The 16,827-nt window shown below is 47.6% G+C and overlaps 1 protein-coding gene across 2 annotated transcripts; it reads right to left on the bottom strand.

Moving 5' to 3' along the window:
- Positions 1 to 3,812: 3,812 nt before the first annotated feature.
- Positions 3,813 to 16,413, bottom strand: si:dkeyp-113d7.10. 2 transcript variants are annotated; one of them, XM_041062410.1, is made up of 5 exons: positions 15,836 to 16,411; positions 7,067 to 7,399; positions 6,238 to 6,588; positions 5,469 to 5,710; positions 3,813 to 4,779 (listed from the first exon to the last, which is right to left on the bottom strand). In XM_041062410.1, the coding sequence occupies exons 1-5, from the start codon at positions 16,230 to 16,232 to the stop codon at positions 4,543 to 4,545; spliced, it is 1,560 nt and encodes a 519-aa protein (XP_040918344.1). In that variant the 5' UTR covers positions 16,233 to 16,411; the 3' UTR covers positions 3,813 to 4,542. The 2 variants fall into 2 exon arrangements, with proteins under 2 accessions (XP_040918344.1, XP_040918345.1); XM_041062411.1 differs by lacking the exon at positions 3,813 to 4,779 and adding an exon at positions 4,977 to 5,142 and having other exon boundaries at positions 15,836 to 16,413.
- Between the last annotated feature and the right edge of the window lie 414 nt (positions 16,414 to 16,827).

Genomic DNA, 16,827 nt, shown 5'->3' with positions numbered 1-16,827 from the left:
TCAAACAGTTAAAAACATCTTTGTCTTCAAACCTGAGAAGTTTGTGTGTTTGCAGTCGTGTGGTTTTTACCTGACAGCTTCAGGCTGCGATTTAAAAAGCTGAGACGCATGAAAATGAATCAGAAAACATCAAATATACACGTTACTGTAGTCAAACACCAACGCTGTACATCATCTGAGGTAACAAGGTCTGTGTGGAAAGAGGAAAAAAATAAAACACTTGAAATGTTTTACAAGGAAAATGAGGTATGTGAACACGTGAAGAGGCTGAAAGTGCAACGGACAGAACGAAGGCGCTCAGAGCCGAGTTCGAAAAGCGGTTGGCTAATTCAGATGTTAGCAAAGCAGACGACAAGCTTCTGTTATTTAAGCAGCGTTCAGAGGCAAAGACAGGGAATTCAACAGTAAAGTATTAATTATCATTTTACCAAATTAAAGTTCACGACCCACCAATATCTGACCCTCCTCAGCTTTTTCGTTCGTGCAGTTTTTCGATGGCGGTCGGATTTCTGTCACACATCATCTCGTTTTCGTTTTTGCTAACGAACGTTCACCAGCAGCTGTGAACAGACTCGCTTCAGCAGAGATTCGACTTTGTATTGCTTCAAATTTTTGTTCAAAAGTAAAAAACAATCAACATCTCACCGGGAAAAGTCTCAGTTTGCACATTTACAAAGCGTAAAAACCATGAAACGGCTGATTGTTCGTGCTGAAGCGTCGCAGAGCAGAAACATCGACACATGAAATCACCAGGATAAACCACAGAAACGTTTCCATTCATCCATTCATCCCTCCATCTCTGCCTGTCGTGTGAATGCTACAAAGGATAAAGTCAGTGTTGAGAAATAAAGCGATGAAGATGGAGGAATGATTCTAATACAAACTTTCATCAGCCTGAACTGAGTCTGGTTTTCATACGTTTGACTCTGGATGCACAGGTTTCACCTGTGACATCATTATTCTACAGCAGACCAGAACAGAAAAGTCACGTGGACTCACATTAAAACATCAAGTCATGTTTTCAGTCTCGTTTCTAACTCTCTGAAGTTGAGCAGCAGGAGGGAAGGATCGCACTCAGAGAGTAAACGTCCAGATGTCACGTACAACACAAACATCTGGTTTACACTGACCAATAATTCAGTTCCGTTTGTGTGATTATCTTTAGTTGGACGTCAGAAAATGTAATGTTATCACTGCTCGTGTTATTCTTCATTGTTCAGAACAAACTGAGTGTCTGTGTCTTTGGACTGTTAATAAACAGAGTTCATCTTTATCTAATCTTTATCTTTCAGAGACGTATGAAAGCCAATTTCTACCACAAATAAAAGTTAGGGATCATCAGAATAAAAGTAATCATTTGAAGTCTACATTATGTTGATGGTAATCGCGGCTCAGCATTTTATAAACCTGACTCCTCAGTGCTTTTTATTTTTCTTATCCCTAAATTTTCACCAGTTTTCTTCCTGGTAAAAACTGCTTCCATAAAAATCAGATGAAGTGAAATAAAGAAAAGCAAAGGAACACGAGCTGCAGTCCGAGAAACTGTTTGTAGAAAAGAGACAAAGTGAAACGTCTGTGGTCGCGTTTGGGTTGTTGCTTCTCTGCGTCGAGTCGTTATAAACTGAATTTCAGTTTTAAAACCATGTGATTGAATAATCAGTCTGAAAACATCCCTTTGGGCTTTTCAACATTTTACAATCTCTCATTTATATGGAAGCTCATTCCTGCCAGGAAGATGAAAATAAGAAAGCTTCACCATGTAACTCAGTGAGTGTGAGTGTCATTTACCTGGTTTAGTGACTCAACATCTCAACTGAGCATCTTATTGTTCTGATTTTGAATTTAGTAAATCAGAATCAGAATCAGGCTTCTGTACAAATCAGATTAATCAAAGGAAAGAATGGTTGGGTGAAGCCAGAGGAACATTTTGTGGTTGTGTGTGTTTGTCAGGAGGTATCTGTGTGTAAACATGAGGTTACTGAACCAAACTGAACCCAGAGGCAAAGGAGGGATGAAGGAAGGAAGGAAGGAAGGAAGGAAGGAAAATTTAAAAACCTTCCTCTTGCTCTTTTCTCTCGTTTTATCATCAGTTTTGTCTTAAAGGTAAAAACTGTACAGCAAACGTAAAAAGGATACAAACAGCTGAAATTCACATTCAACGAGTCCAGATAAACGATGCCACTGATGCACACGGAAGTTTGTCTTCCTTTGCTTGTTTTCCTGTACAGGTAGTGACACAAATCCTCAAAGATCATCTAAAAAATGGAAAATATGATGACTGCACTTGACGATAATCCAAAATTCTTTAAAAAAAAGAGAGAGAGCGAGAAGAGAAAATGGAGTCAACAATGAAGGGCACTTTAAAAACAAACAGGTAGAAAAATCAAAGGTCACTTCTTCCTGTGGGAGTGACTGTCCACGCTGTACACGTCCAACGCCAACGCCAACACCACCATCACCACGGTCAGGACGCAGGAAACGACGCTCCGACTGCTGAGGCCACCAACGGAAACTCACCTGCAGCAGCTGGAGTTCGTTTCCTGTCCACGAGGAGGATTGTGGGTATTTTACAGGAGGACGTACAGCAGGAGGAGATGTCTGTGTGCGTTTTTTTCCCTTCGTCACCTCCTCATCAAGTGCTTCTTCTTTCTGGGTTCACTTTCCTCCTCTGTCAGCGGTTTGCTGTTTTCAGTTTCTTGTCACCTGCTCAGAGCAGCTCTCCGTACAGGCCTGGGATCCTCACGAAAACCACAACGAATCAGTGTCAGCTCTCGACATCTGTACGGATTTGTACAGTTAAAATCAGTTTGATCCCGGAAAGCTCAGAATGAGCGGCTGACTGGGAAAACCAGGTTTTGTCTGAGTGAAAAGCTGCTACCTGAATGTTCGGATCCTGGAAAGGTTCAGTCAGAGATTCGTTATATTCTGCTGAGCTGGACCCGGATCTCCATCTGCTGCTAGATGATAACTGACCATGTGACCTTCCAGCAGAGGCGCTGTGATTGGTTCTGTTAAGTACCGATGATAAGGAACAGACCGTTATTTGTTTTTTTTATTACTTAGTTTTTAAGTTTTTGCTCCGATAATTTCCTTCTTCTTTTATCATCATCGTCTCAGAGTCACTGATTCAGTTTTTAATCCCGTATTTTCACGACTGTTAGATTTTACATGTTCACACCCTCAGTTTGCACAGAAGGTGCTCTTCATAGATGTCCACACCTGTGCCAGCTGATCCACCTGTGCCAGCTGATCCAGCTGATCCAGCGGTGCCAGCCGATCCAGCTGATCCACCTGTGCCAGCTGATCCACCTGTGCCAGCTGATCCACCTGTGCCAGCTGATCCAGCGGTGCCAGCCGATCCAGCTGATCCAGCGGTGCCAGCTGTGCCAGCTGATCCAGCGGTGCCAGCTGATCCAGCGGTGCCAGCCGATCCAGCTGATCCAGCGGTGCCAGCCGATCCAGCTGATCCAGCGGTGCCAGCTGTGCCAGCTGATCCAGCGGTGCCAGCCGATCCAGCTGATCCAGCGGTGCCAGCGGTGCCAGCTGTGCCAGCTGATCCAGCGGTGCCAGCTGATCCAGCTGATCCAGCTGTGCCAGCTGTGCCAGCTGATCCAGCTGATCCAGCGGTGCCAGCTGTGCCAGCTGATCCAGCGGTGCCAGCTGATCCAGCTGATCCAGCTGATCCAGCGGTGCCAGCCGATCCAGCTGATCCAGCGGTGCCAGCGGTGCCAGCTGTGCCAGCTGATCCAGCGGTGCCAGCTGATCCAGCTGATCCAGCTGTGCCAGCTGTGCCAGCTGATCCAGCTGATCCAGCGGTGCCAGCTGATCCACCTGTGCCAGCTGATCCAGCTGTGCCAGCTGTGCCAGCTGATCCACCTGTGCCAGCTGATCCAGCTGTGCCAGCTGTGTTAAACTCTGTGTTAAACTGTGTTTTTCTGGGTTTTTTTGTTTGTGAAAAGATTGAAATTAATTAATAATTAAAAACACATGAATACAGAAGAACACTTCATTCATCAAAAGGAAAAGGAAGTGGAGACATGCTGACCCAGAGATGACTGACTGACTGTTTTACACTGACGTGTCAGTTACTCATCACCTCTTGTGCCAAACACATCCAGTAGTCATGACTGGGAGATGCTGAGGTTCAGCCTCAGGTTTCCTGGCTGAATGCAGAGCCCCTCCCTATAATGATGATGATGATGATGATGATAAAGGCCAGAGTGATGAGATGACTTCAGTGATTGTAAACACAGCTGATGTGAACTGTGTAATTCTGTAACTGTGGCTCATATTAAAATGGGTCGGCCCCTGCTTGTTGTTCTGTGCCTGCTCCTTCAGGTCTCCAGCTCTTTGTTCCAGATTCGTCGAGTGGGCTGAAGGTCACGTCAAAGTGCCGGTCGGATTTTATTAGCATCTGGTCTCAGGTCTGTGGCTCCTCTCCTGGTTCTGCTCTGAGCTCTTTGTTCAGCTTCTGTTGGACCGTCGATGTGTTTGTGGCCTCCGACGATCCCGTTTCCAGTTCAGCCCAGAGACCTGCCAGGTTCAGGACTGGCTCCCGGTGTGCTGGGTCCGGATGTGGCTGTGGAGGCGGGTCCCGGAGGAGAACCTCTTGCCGCAGTCTGAGCAGCGTAACACCGAGGCGGCGCCGCCGGGCGGAGACGACGTGTCGGCGGTGGCGTTTTCGGCGACGTGAATCTGACGGTGAGCCTTCAGGAGAGACATCCGACTGAACCTCCGCCCACACTCCTCACACTCCGACCACACCCTCCGCCTCTTCTTCTGCAGGGAGACAAGAACAAATCAGAGCTGAGACCTGATCGATCAATCAGTCAGTCAGTCAACTGAAAAGCCAATCAGAGCTCTGCAGAATGATGACAGGGCAGTTTTTTTAACTGTTGTTCTTGTCGACCTAAAACTTATAGATGAGTCACGTCTGAGTCGCTGTGTGAAGGTACCTGGACCTGTGGGGTCGTTCACACCTCGGGGGTCACTGAGGTCACTGAGGTCACATGGGAGTGGTTGGGGTGACGTGAGTCCTGGTGTGAACGGGTGTTACCTGTCTGAGGAAGTGGTGTCGTGGCCACCTCCTGGTTCCAGTTTGACGCAGACTCAGTCGGTTCAAACCGAGGGTGAACAGAGCTGCTGCTCTTTGAATGCAGACGATTAAACTCTGAGACGAGCTTTGACATGAATGTTTATCTGAGAATCAGGAGCTGAGCTCAGCTCTGCTCTGAACTCAGTCCGGCCTGATTCAGCTCAGACTCAAGTATATAGATCAGATCTGACGTGGAGCTGCAGATTAGATGAGTGTCTGTTACTTTAACGTGACCTTTGGTTGCTTTCTGCTTTATTCATCTTTAAAACGTGTGTTTATTACATGTCAGATGTTTTAGTTATGCATGTAGAAATGTTCTTTCACCATAAACTCCATCTCCACTGTTGGTAGAGATGCTTTCTCCTTCCCTCACCTTCCTCCCCCTGTCCTCCTCCTCCTCCTCTTCCTCCTCCTCCTCCTCCCTGGTCGTCAGGGGCGACGGGCAGGTCCGGCCCTGCGGTTCGATGCCATCTCTGCAGTCGCCGGCGCCGTCAGTTGTCAGAGCGCCCAGCGTTTCCTTGGCGGTGGCGTCCTCGTCGTCATCCTCCAGCAGCTGAGACGGCAGAGTCAGGAGACGGTGAAGCATGGACGCCGAAGAGCGACGTCCTGAAGAGCCTGGACAGAGAGGGGGGACGGGGGGAGAGAGGGTGAGACAAGAGTCATTAACCGATTAACTGAACTAAAGTTGTGTTGATGAATTGTTTGTCCTGTGTCAGCACCATCAGCTGCAGCTGTCTTCATACCTGTGAAAACCATCCAGAGGAGGGCAGTGTAGACACACACACACACACACACACAGCTCAGTTATATAAACATGATGTGTGTGTGTGTGTGTGTGTGTATTGCAGCTAACTGAAGTTCTAGCTTTATTTTCATGTTGCATGTTTTTGTGTATCTGTACGTTTGGTTTTGTTTTTATTTGTTTGAACGACTTTTTTATTTTTCCAAGTTGTTTTGTTTGTTTGTTTTTACTCATATTTCACCTGTTTTTAAAAATAAATCTTCGTTTTCACTGTCACGTATATTTTCTACATCGTTTTTAAAAATCATGGTGTGTTTATCTGTTAGATTTTATTTTTCATTTTCACACCTGACGTTTGTATTTTAACCTGAAAAGAGTCCTGAGAAACTTCCTCTCTCACCTGTGGGGCTGAGGGGGGGTCCAGGTGAGGGTCTGGTGTTGGCTCCTCCCCCGCTGCTCCTTTGACCCTCTGCAGCATCATCATCAGGAGAGAACACCTCCATGTCCTCCAGAGGAGTCCAGCGGGGGTCCTGCTGGGGGGACGAGGGGGAGGGCTCCAGGGTGACTGAGGGGGCTGGGAGAGGCTCCACCTGCTCCGCCCCTCCCTCATTCAGTCCCCTCCCACCTCCCTCTCCTCCTCCGCCCCCGGAGAGCTCTTTAATCTGCCAGACGTCGCTGCACCACTTCTGACCAAAGACCTTGTCCAGGATCGGGACCCAGTCCTGCGAGACTGAGAGGACCGGGGGACGCTCTGGGTCAGGAGGGGGAGGAAACAGGTGAGGAGGAATACGTGGAGAGGGAACAGAAGGAGCAGGGGTGAGGAGGAAGGAGAGATGAAGAGAAGAGGAAAAGGACGAGATTCAGAATAAATCTGATCAACTTCATCAATTCAGGTTTTAATTTGAGAGAAATCATTATTTTAAAAACACAGATCGTGGAAGAGGGGAGGAGGAGGGGGGGAGGAGGGGGAGAAAGAGGGGAGGAAGAGGGGAGAAGGAGGGGAGGAAGAGGGGGAGGAGGAGGGGGAGGAAGAGGGGAGGAGGAGGGGAGGAGGAGGGGAGGAAGAACAGTCCTACACATTTAACACAAAGTTTTAGTGTGAGATTCCTCAGATGCACTTTGGATTGGAACTTGTCCATTTGTCCGTTTCACAGATTATTGCTTAGTTTCCATTCACTGATAGAAAACAGTAAATTGGGACGCAGACCTGCCTCCCCCTCCTCACTCACCCTCTGTCTCTGCTGTCTCTTTGGGCGGCGCCACCTCAGCCAGCTCCTCCCGGGCGTCCTCTGAGCCGCTGGGCGACACCGAGTCATTCTCCGATCCTCTCCTCCTCCCCCCCGGTCCTCCTGCTCCTCCTCTGCTCTTCTCTCCCCCTCCTCCTCTCTCCTTCTCCCCCCCTCCCCCTCTGGCGGAGCTCCCCAGTCTCTCCTCCAGGACCTGCTGCTCCCTCTCCATCTTGGTGATCTCCAGCAGGAGGTCGTCAAACGAAGCCTCCACGATCTTCGTCAGCTCGCGCACGGCAAAGTTCAGGACCTGTTCCATGACCGACTTCAGCTGGTCTGCAGGAGACAGGAGAGACATCGTCATCATCATCATCATCATCATCATCATCATCATCATCATCATCAGCAGCAGCAGCAGCAGCAGCAGCATCATCATCATCATCATCATCATCATCATCAGCAGCAGCAGCAGCAGCATCATCATCATCATCATCATCAGCAGCAGCATCATCGTCATCATCATCATCATCATCATCATCAGCAGCAGCAGCAGCAGCAGCAGCAGCATCATCATCATCATCATCATCATCATCATCATCATCATCATCATCATCATCAGCAGCAGCAGCATCATCATCATCATCATCATCATCATCATCATCATCATCATCGTCATCATCATCGTCATCATCATCGTCATCGTCATCATCAGCTTATTTGAATTTTAAATCTAAAACTAAAACAACTTGTTATTCATCAATTCATTCATTCATGTGTGTGTGTGTGTGTGAGTGTGTCTGTGTGTAAATGCTTTTATTACTCCAGGGTCTAAATGACCTTTGACCCCTGGTGTTGTGCAGCTTTCGTGGAAACATGGACAAATCGGACGTTTCAGAAAATTTCAAGCTGGAAAAAGATGGTTTGTTTTTTTCTCTGCTGTTAAACGTGGTGACGACAGGAGGATGGAGTCAGAACTGAACTGATGAATCAGCTGGATTATATTAAACTATATTATTAAATGATATTATATTACATATAGACTCTAACATCATGTCTGATCAATAACAGCACGTTGGAGCTGATTAGTTGATGTTCACCAGGTGAAATGCTCCACACGTTCATGACGATGAAACCATACTGTTCATCCATCTGTCCCCGTCTGTCCTCCAATTAAACATGTGACCCACTTTAGAAAAAGACAGATTTTAATAATGAAACCATTCATTTTATCTCACACTGACACACAAAGACTTTAAGTGTTAACCAGTCGTATGTGACAAAATGAAAAGTGACTGTTGCCACAGAAACAGACGGCGTGTCTTTCTGCAGATGGTGACGCCAACGTCCTCATGTTTTCATATTCCACTGATAAACACAGAGAAGACGAGACCACGAGTCCCCGGTGAGTAAGTCCACGTCACAGACGGGGCTGAGGTTAACAGGCAGGACTCGACACACGCTTCATGTGTGCATGTGACAGAGCGAAGCTTCCTCCCTCACACGGTATCAGCAGAGAACTATCTGCCCGTTTCAGGTGGCACCTCTCAGGCATCTTCCTGAGACGATGTCCCAACATGAGAACAGGTGTGTGCTCAGTCAGATCCTCGCCCGGATCACACTGGCTGGAGAACCTGAAACATGTTCAGTGTTCTGCTCTTGGATCTGTATGTGTGATATACAGTACATATGATGTTCCGTATGTAAGCCCACGTGTGGGCCGTCAGCGATCGGCAGGTTTGTTCCAGCAGACGTGGAAAAGCTGGCGTTTCTGATGGAGGTCTGTGTTTTTACTGACTTGCTCTCACACACACTCTCTCCATTCATTCAGGCCGGGCAGGGCAGAGCTGTGTGAGCAGTGAGGGAGCTCTTCACTGTGCTTCTGTCTCTGATCTGAGTCCAGGATTCGCTGATCACACCCGAGCTGATCTGAGAGCAGATCAGAGGACAAACAGGAAGTCCCCTCCGTGAGACTCGTTATGAATTTAACGGTCAATAAAGCAGGAAAATGCACATAAAACAGAGTCAGTGTCGTGAGTGAGTCACTGGAATCTGACTCACACTTCATTACAGTATCCACAGGTTTGGATTCGTCTCCTCTCCTACACTAACAGACAACAACAACAACAACAACAACAACAACAACCCATCCAGCCCCGAGGCCTGAGCCACATCTGGATCACAGACTGTGCCTTAAAAACTCAGAACAACTGATTTCTGATCAGCACGTGTCACAACAACGAGCTCAGATAACGAGCTCAGATAACGAGCTCAGATAACGAGCTCAGATAACGAGCTCAGATAACGAGCTGCTCTTTGCTGCTGTCACTGAACAAACAGCTGCTGGTTGAACTGGTGAAACAAACGTTCTGAGCATCTGTTCACTTTTACTGCAAATTCCTAAAATGAAGGGTCCATGGAGGATCCATTATATCTATAAACATTAGTATGAATTGGAACAACTGATTATTTTTATTATTGATTGATTGATTGATCTGCCCATTGTTTTCAGAAACACCAAATCCTCTCCTTTGAGAAGCTGGAACCAGAACGTTCTTTGCTTCTCTGCTTGAATAAAAAACTGATCAGTTATCAAGATTGTTTTCAGTTAATTTCCTGTCAATCACCTAATCACCTCAGCTTTAGTAATTATTATTACTGTTATTATTACTGTTAGAAAAGACGTAAACATGAGCCATCACACATCTGTACTCAGCAACAACTGACACAGGAAAAGCCGAGTGAGTGATGAGGGCCCGGCATCATGACCCGTTCAGATTAGGAGACACACACTGAGAACACTCTGTTCTCTTGTTCTTTAAAATGAACTAATGACCAAATACAGCTGAAGTTTCTGCAGAACAAAGTTTTTAAAGGAGGGAAAAACAACAACCGTGCTGTGGGTGGACGTGGGAATCGAACCTGAGACCTTCTGGTTTGGGGGGACAGACTGTCCATATTTCCATCTGTCCACATGTATGTCCATCTGGCCATTTGTATGTCCATACGGTCACATGACCGCCACATGCAGTTGAACTGCCCGTGTTTTTTGGAAAACATCTCGTGTCACGGCGACTGAGATTTAAACTGCAGTCATTTCCTGTGACAGCGGCTCGCAGTCTGACGGCTCACAGGGGAAAAGGAAATGAACATTATGAAAGAAAAGCTCAAGCTCACGTCTTCGACTGTCTTCGTTTGACAAACTGTCCAAAACCCAAAAATCCGTTTTCTGTCACACAACATAAAGAAAGGCAGTAAATCATCACGATTCAGAATCTGGAAGCAGGACGTCTGACTGAAAACTGCTCTGAACGAGTCACTGATCATTAAAGTCGCTGCCAGTTCCTGATCAGTTAATAGACAAACCTGTCAGGTCTCGTCCATTTCTGCAGCCGATCAACGTGTTTGTTTTAAATCAGTTTCAGTATAAACACACTGAGCTTCTGTTGTGAAGCTGAACATATTTTTCACTGACGGTTCAGATAACACATTCTGAAGCACAACATTACGGTCATAGGGACCATGACCTTTGACCTCTGACCTCCAAAATCTACTCACTTCATCTTTGACTGACAGTGAACATTTGTGCAAACTTTACAGAACATCCTTCAAAGTGTTCATTAGAACCCACATTCACATGTTTGTTTGTTTGTTTGTTTGTTTGTCTGACCAACAGTCCAACAACACTGACGAAACTCTCAAACAGCAGAAGATCAAACTTGGATCTGTTCAACATTTTAGCTTGAAAATAAAACAAAGCTATTCTGAGTTCCTGACGATTAAACTCTGACGACTGAGCAGAGATTTATCAGCGAGAGCTGCTGAACGCGACGCTCATCCAACACAAACAGCTGCTGCACAGCAGAGCTCGCTTTATGTTGAGTGTCAGGAAAATCACTCCAACAATCTGAAAGCCTTTACTAAAGTTTGGGAAAACACGAGCTGCATAAATCACAACGTGATAACAGAAACACGAGTGCAGCGGTTATTAGCCGCTGTAAATCAGAGCAGCTGACAGCGTTAAGCGCTCTCAGACAGCAGGCAGCCGGGTGGTGATGGATTACACCTCCAGCCTGCACCACACAGGGGACACCCAGGTGGACTGACACAGGCCGGGCTGAGCTGGACGACCTGCTGCTGCTGCTGCTGCCCACAAAACACCGGGTGGAGGACCAGGCAGGGCTCTGACCCGTCCTCCCGTCCTCACTGCTCCACACTGGACACAAACATCAGGACCAAGGCGACTGAAACCATCACAGACTTTTCTGAAAAGTGTCAAAGATTTGACGTTTGTCCCATCTGATGGATCAGTGGAGATTTTGCAGCCTTAGCGTTGTCTTTTCTTTGTGGGGGGGGGGGGCTGTAGATCTCTATGGGAATTAATTTAATAACTTACACAAACAAAACCGCAGCAGCCTTTCTTTATATCCTCCTCCTCTTCCCTCCATCCTTTGTTTCCCTCCACAGAGCGCAGACATCACAGTGAAAGCATAGCCTAGAAGCCTCACAAAGCAGAATGACCTTTGACCTGAGCGTGTTGAGCCGTGGCCTCATTATCTGTGTGTGTGTGTGTGTGTGTGTGTGTGTGTTACTGTGTGTTCTGGACATGTGCAGTTTGATCTCAACATATAAACTCATGTTTCTTAGAATAAAACCCTGCCTGTTGTTTGAGCAGACGTGATTGGGCGTCCTGAGATTCTGCGTGGTCGTGGTTGTGGTCGTAGCGTGTCATGGCGGTGGCCTGGTTTTTCGGGGAGGGAGGGTGAGTGAGGAAGCTTTGCGTGTCAACTGTGTGTTTGCGTTTGAGTGCACAGATGTGTGCATGCATGCGTGAGAGTGTGGTGGCGTCCTCGTATCAGCCTGTCGAGGGTTTTTTCTCTTCCTCACGTGTCTGTGCATGTGGAGGTGTGTGTGTATGTGAGTGTGTGTGTGTGTGTATGTGAGTGTGTGTGTGTGTTTGTGCTGCTGCAGTCGTGAAACTGAAACACACCCAAACAAACACACAGAGCATCGTGTCTGGATGCGAGCGCCGCTGCCTGAGGAGCTGGGCTGGAGGTCAGTCCTGTTCTGAAGGATCAGTCTCATCCAAAGCCTCCACCTGCCTCCACCTGCCACGCCACCTCGCCGTCTTTCACTTACACTGCATTTATACAGGCGGCTCATTGAACAAGGATTTTTCAGCTGCCGTTTTGTTCTCAGTCCTGCTCACGTCGTCGTTTTCTATTAAAAATCTTTAGTCGCTTCATTAGTAAATTAACAAAATACAAAGTGACCCACGGAGGAAAAGGTCAAATCCTCTTTGGTCCTCACTCAGATTTTCTGTTCCTTTGTTTTATTTCACGGTGAAATTTTTTTTATGAACCAAATAATAAATCGATTAATTGAGAATGATCCCTAAACCTTCTGCAGCCACTGAGCTGTGACATCTTCCATGTTCAAACAGTTCAACAGTTTTTCAGGTGTGCTGCTCCAGCTCTCACTTCTTTATCAGACTGAAAAACAGCTAAAATAGTGACGGTGCCTTTATTTCCCTCGACAGAAAGTAACAGGCTTTTATTTCTGAAGTACAACGGGTCCCATTTTATTATGAAGCCGATTTGATCCACTTCCATTGGCCCTGTTAAAGTTACTGCATTACACTGTTACTCCAAACTCAACACTCAGACCGAGAAGCGTCTCAAATTTAAAGGTCTGTAGAGTTTCAGTGGACAGCAACCCTTCATTTCTTAACAAGGCTTTTAATTTGAAACATCTGGTGTACCATATGCAGCAACGGCCGGACGGGATTAAAGGACAAAGAAAAATGGACACACACACACACACAGCGCCTGATTTTACCCAGCAGTAAAAATGCACATTATATCATCATTATTATATTATATCAACATCTGAGGACCTCACGTTGGACACTGAGAAGTCATGAGGGACATGAGGGACATGTTCTGAAGTGTTGAGATAATTCAACAAAAAAAAAATGATGCAAGACAACTGATATGTCGACCGCCTGTCTGCGTGTCCAACTGAACAGCGAAAGACTTGTACTGAATGTCAAAGGGACGCGTGTCTTTATGTCCACCATGTTGGAGCGCTCTCTCTGTTTACAACACAGCCTGTTTCCTGAGTGGCTGAGGACGCCATGTTGATTCAGGCCTTCGTGAAGCTGACTGGGCTCGTAAAAATACCAGCGCACTATTCTGCACTCAGCATGTGGACGTTCGACTGACGTCACCGCGCTGCTTCATAATGTCAGTCACAATGTGGAGAGACATCAGAGACATGCACCAATCACTCAGAGGGCATGAGGATGTTGTTCCACTGTGAAAGGATGTTTCTTACATTTTACAGTGAGGCTACAGAACAGTGACACTGTTGCTGATATATGAGCTGGGCCGACTCACCTGTCAGGTGTGAGGAATGTGCTATTAAGTCTAAAATGTGGTAACAGTTTATTTTACAAGTCCCATATTTTCCATTTTGATTTCCTGGAGATTTTCCTCACGACTTCCTGGAAATGAGCTCGTGTTTAGCTGTTAATTACTATTTCTGTTAAAACTTTCCAAGAAAGGCCTGTTAGGTACGAAGTGTTCGTCGCCTCAGTTTTTAAGTACCTGCATTTTATTTTTGAGTTTTTGAAACAAGTTTTAAAGCAAACTTTTTTTGAACTATTTTTTAAAGATAAAATAAAGATGTTTCATATCAGCTGAAGCTCCAAGCTTATCAAACATTTCCAATTGATTTCTCCTACAACTGCTTTCACTTGCAAACCAAAACCAGCTCGACAGGCTGCGCTGGTCTGGACTCTGGTGCCAGACTCTGTTTCCTGTTGGTGTTTGTCGTAGCTCACAGACATTTGGCTATCAAATCTGAGCACCATTACACATTTATAAAAAACAAAGCCTGCCCAAAGGACTGCCGACCCAAAAGGTGGAGAAGAAACCGGTGCTGAACGTCTGCTCAGGTTCTCAGGTTCATTATCTTGTTGACTTATTTGCTCAGAAAGTTCTCTTCTAAATTAAAATTCCACTGATTTTAAACTTAATATGAATAATGAATTTCAGTACTGACTGAGATGTGTCTGTATCACCGTCTGTCTGTGTGTGTGGATACAAATCACTGCCATAATACCTGGAAACATTAGCTGCTGAAGACCACGTTTCGACATTTAACCCCGACTGAAAACTTTTTAAGACTCCACTCGACGCTCTGATTATGTGACATGTGACGCAGCAGTTAACAACCCGCCTCTTCCGCTCGCAGCTGGAAACCCCCGTGTTAACAGGTACAGGTGATAACCGGCGTCATGATACAGGACACCCAGGACCACCAGTGAGACCAGTGTGACCAGCTTCACTCAAACAGAGACGGACACCTCCGAACAACAGCAAACGTTATGGAGGTTTGTTTGCTGCTCACCGAGCTCTGCACACCTTTTATTAATCAAACACTGAAATAACAAACAGCACACGCTGCCAACAATACTGTCCTGACAGTTTACACACATTCCCATAACACAGAGGATCAAAAGCCGTGAAATACCAAAAAACGAGTCTGATCCCTAACTCTGTTTACTTACCCTGAGATCAGACAGTTCTTCATTTAAACCTCACTCTGTGAGTTCCTGTGTGGCTGCTTGTGTTTCATGTCGGTACATAAACTCAGGTTCTGATCAGCACTCCTTTTGGAAAGTTTCCCACAGTCCTCTGCTCTGACCCCATACGTCTGAATATCCTACTCGTGACCTTTGAGCCTTGTTGTTTTCCTTCAGTCAGAACCTGATAAAGACCAAACGGACGCCGTCCACACTGATGCCTGAGGTCTCACCTCTGCCCTGAATCATCGTCCTCATGGAGGACCAAACCCCACACCCCTGGGCACAGTTCTGGGCCTTTGTAGCTGAGCTAGCGGTGATTCTGAGTATTTCTCTCTGTGGTAAATCTGACCATACATCTGAATATTCACCGCTCGTGCTACACCTTTTTACCCTCCCCTTGTCGCGCCTCAACCCCTTTCTTCTCCAGTGAAACGCCAATTACAGCTTGCAGGGGTGGATGTCAGTCTACAGTCGTAACAACCACGAGGCCCCTCTCTCTCCCTGTCCCCTGCAGTCCGATGCTTCTTTGTCCTCGCCCCCCCCCAACCACCACCACCACCGCCCCTCTGTTCCTGAAGAGGACATGTCAAGGAAGGCTGTAAATCTTACTTTGCGATCTACCAGCTCGTGGAATTGAAGCCTCATTTTTCAGCCTGTGCTGCAGGACCAGCCACTTCTCCTCATGAACCTGTTCTGTCAAAAGCCTCAAAGTAAATACATGTAATCTGACATGACACCCAGACATGATTCCTGGCTGAGGAGTCAGTTCAACAGTCAGCTCGGTCAGTCCTGATTTCCACTTATAATCATTATATCCAGCCTCATGGTCCAATTAAACCCCAGTGAAAAAGTTGTCCTGACCCAGTTCAGGCTCTGCTCCTGCCTCTAAGCTGCTCATGACGCCAGTTTTTCTCGGCTGTGTCTTCACACTGAGGCTTCTTTGTCCTGCCCAACGTGTCTGGGAAGCCCGTGAATCCTGTTATTATCACCTGCAGGCCTCGCTTTCTCTGCTGCTCAGTTTTCTCATAAACCCTAAAACGGCCTGCAGAGTTACGCAATCCCGCGTTAGCGTGCTGTTAGCGGCTGAGACAGAGGGAGGAGTGCCCGGACAACTGTTTGTTTGCGTGTGTGTGTGTGTGTGTGTGTGTGTGAACAGGAGCGTGTGTTGTGTAACGGGTGCCTACCCACGACTCGTCCTCTCTGCTCCAGGCGGCGAGTGTCGGTGGGTAAGATGGGCTCGGTACCCTGCCCTCCGGGGGCGTGTAGCCGTTGCTGCGGCTGTTCGGGCTTTGTCCTGCCGCTGTCCGCCCACTCGTCGCCCGTCGCCTTGCCAGCCTTGTTCTTACCAGCTGGCGGGGAGCCTCCACCGTCGGAGCCGCCGGCTCTCACTCGGTTCTCCCGCGACTGCAGCTGAAGCCTGAGTCGGCGATTTTCTTGCTCCTTCACGGCCGTCTCCAGCAGCAGCGCGTTCAGGCTGGAGCCCACCGTTTTGCTTATTTCCTGGACGGCGAGCTGAACGACTTGCTCCAGCACGGACTCCAGTTGGCCCTGGAAAAACGAAATATACACGGCCCCGTTCATGGTTTCGCCCCCTCCGGTAAGAGGGCTCTCTCATTCTTCTGTACCCGAACCCCCAGCCCACCCCCCTGCCCTGTTTCCCCGACGGAAAACTGGGTAAAAATGGGCCCCCAGGTCGCTCGGTCGTTCCCGCGGCTGATCGACTCGGTTTCTCCGGCTACTGCTGCTCTCTCCCCTCGGCTCACCGCGCGTGTTCGGCCCCTTCCGAGGCTGCCGGAAAGACCCGAGTAAAGGCGCAGCAGCATTTTCCCGCCCACATGTATTGGCCCGCGCGCGCCGTGCACGCTCGCGCCCTTGCAGGCAGCCACGCCATTTTGGCTCTGAGAAAATAACATCAGTCATTCCCAAATGTCAGGACGCACCCAGACTGCGAAACATCCGCGAGACGAGACGCGGAGCACCGGGCAGCAGCTCGTCCACACCGCCGACACGTAATCCCAGTCAGGATCAGCTGTTACTGGTTCTGTTACTGGTTTGAACTGTATGTGTTCATTTAGCTTGTGCGCGCCCCCCCCCCCCCCCCCCCCCCCCCCCGACACACACACACCGACTGAAAGAGACACAACACCCACAAATGGCTCATCTCTGTGTGTGTGTG

The sequence above is a fragment of the Toxotes jaculatrix genome, chromosome 18 (assembly GCF_017976425.1).
Source record: "Toxotes jaculatrix isolate fToxJac2 chromosome 18, fToxJac2.pri, whole genome shotgun sequence".
Classification (NCBI taxonomy): Eukaryota; Metazoa; Chordata; class Actinopteri; family Toxotidae; genus Toxotes; species Toxotes jaculatrix.
This window is presented reverse-complemented; position numbering and strand designations above follow the sequence as displayed.